We start from the raw sequence: 1,485 nt of genomic DNA on the forward strand, positions 1-1,485 counted from the left end.
CTGCTTTAGGTGGACGCTGTACTCGGGAAGGCTGAGGGGCGCGTCGAAGGGCACCTCCTGAATTTGCAGCGTCGGTGCGACCGCCCGCAGAAACGGCTCGATGCAGTCCTAGTGCGCGAGGGAGTGGGTGCGGTGGTAGCTGGCGAGTGCCCGTGCCTCTGTGTCCCCAGGTCGCGTGCGAAGGGGGGGAGAACAGGTCGTGCCGTGTGTGGAGGCGGCCAATACGAGTCGGCAGATGGGCGCCGCAGGGCTTCGTCGCAAGCTAACTCTCAGTCCTGGTGTGCGAGCGCGGTGACACCATCGCTCCCGTTTCCTTCCCATTTTTTCTTTTCTTTTGAGAGCAGGACGCCGGGTTTGTCTTGTATGTGCATGTCGGGCCTGGGTGTGTGTGAGGGGCAGAGGGGCGGGAGCGTGCGGGGCAGAGGCCCAACGTCGGGCGGCTTGTCGGGGTCCAGAGCATTCGAGGGGGGAACGAGGAGGGGGGAATGGGCGGTCGGCGTCGGGGTAGCAGCACCAGGGCGTACGGGGTAGCCGTCACTTTCCTGCCTCACAAGGGCGGGGCTGTCCCGGAAAGTGAGAAACGCCGGGCAGCGTGGCGCATTACTGAACCCTCCCATACGTGTTTGGGGTTCCTCCTTTGCTGTCCCATCCCCTCATCTCTTTCCCGCCTGGGCGGGGCGGTGGGCGGGCGCGCGGTGCGGTGTGGCGTGTGCGTGTGTGCGACTGCAACGAAGGACCGCTCGCAGAGGACCATTGGGTTTGTACTATTAACAACGAAGGCGCTCAAAAAAAAAAAAAAAAAAGCGCGGGCTTGAGACAAAAATCGAGATAACTGCTGGCGTGATCACCCATCCCATGGTCCTGGTTTGGCTGGCTGCTGCGTCTGCCGCGCTCTCTCCACGTCCGGTGCGGCGAACGCGTCTTCTCCGCTCATCAACGCCGACGATGGGAAATGGCGCCGACTACGGCCCCCCGCAGTCTGCAGCCCCAGCAACGCCGACTCCCGACCCCTCGACAGTCGAGGCTCTGCGGGCCCAGACGGAGGGCGCGACGCGCGACTCGGCGGCCCCCGCGGCGCCCATGCCGCTGCCGTCGCAGGTTGCCGCGCCTCGCGGCGGAAACTTTGCGCCGATCCCGCCTCAAGCGGCCGTGGCGCCGGACCCTTCAGCCGTCCCGAACCCTTCGGCCGTGTCGAACCGGATGGGCGGCGACGAGGCGAGTGCGCGGCGGCTGTGGCAGGTGGTTGCGCAGTCGTTCAAGGCGGCGGAGCAGCGGGCTATCCCGAGTGAGGACATCGACAACGTCGGCTCCATCGCAGGAGCAGCCGCCTCTCTCTCCTCGCACTGGTTCTGCCTCTCTCCTTGCTCTCTCCTCGCTGCAGTCTCCCTGCCTCTCCCCTCTCCTAGCTGTCTCCTCTCGTAGCCCGAGTCGCGTCTCCATACTCCACCTTCTTCAGCTTGTGTCTTCGCACCTCGCGCGCTGTGA

At 65.3% G+C, this 1,485-nt stretch overlaps 1 protein-coding gene across 1 annotated transcript; it reads left to right on the forward strand.

The window, feature by feature from the left end:
* Positions 1 to 945: 945 nt before the first annotated feature.
* On the forward strand, positions 946 to 1,422 carry EMIHUDRAFT_257405 (hypothetical protein; the record flags this gene model as incomplete). Its single annotated transcript, XM_005763857.1, has 2 exons — positions 946 to 1,346; positions 1,407 to 1,422. The coding sequence occupies 2 exons, from the start codon at positions 946 to 948 to the stop codon at positions 1,420 to 1,422; spliced, it is 417 nt and encodes a 138-aa protein (XP_005763914.1).
* Between the last annotated feature and the right edge of the window lie 63 nt (positions 1,423 to 1,485).

This window comes from Emiliania huxleyi, assembly GCF_000372725.1.
Source record: "Emiliania huxleyi CCMP1516 unplaced genomic scaffold EMIHUscaffold_6147, whole genome shotgun sequence".
NCBI classification, from domain to species: Eukaryota; Haptophyta; order Isochrysidales; family Noelaerhabdaceae; genus Emiliania; species Emiliania huxleyi.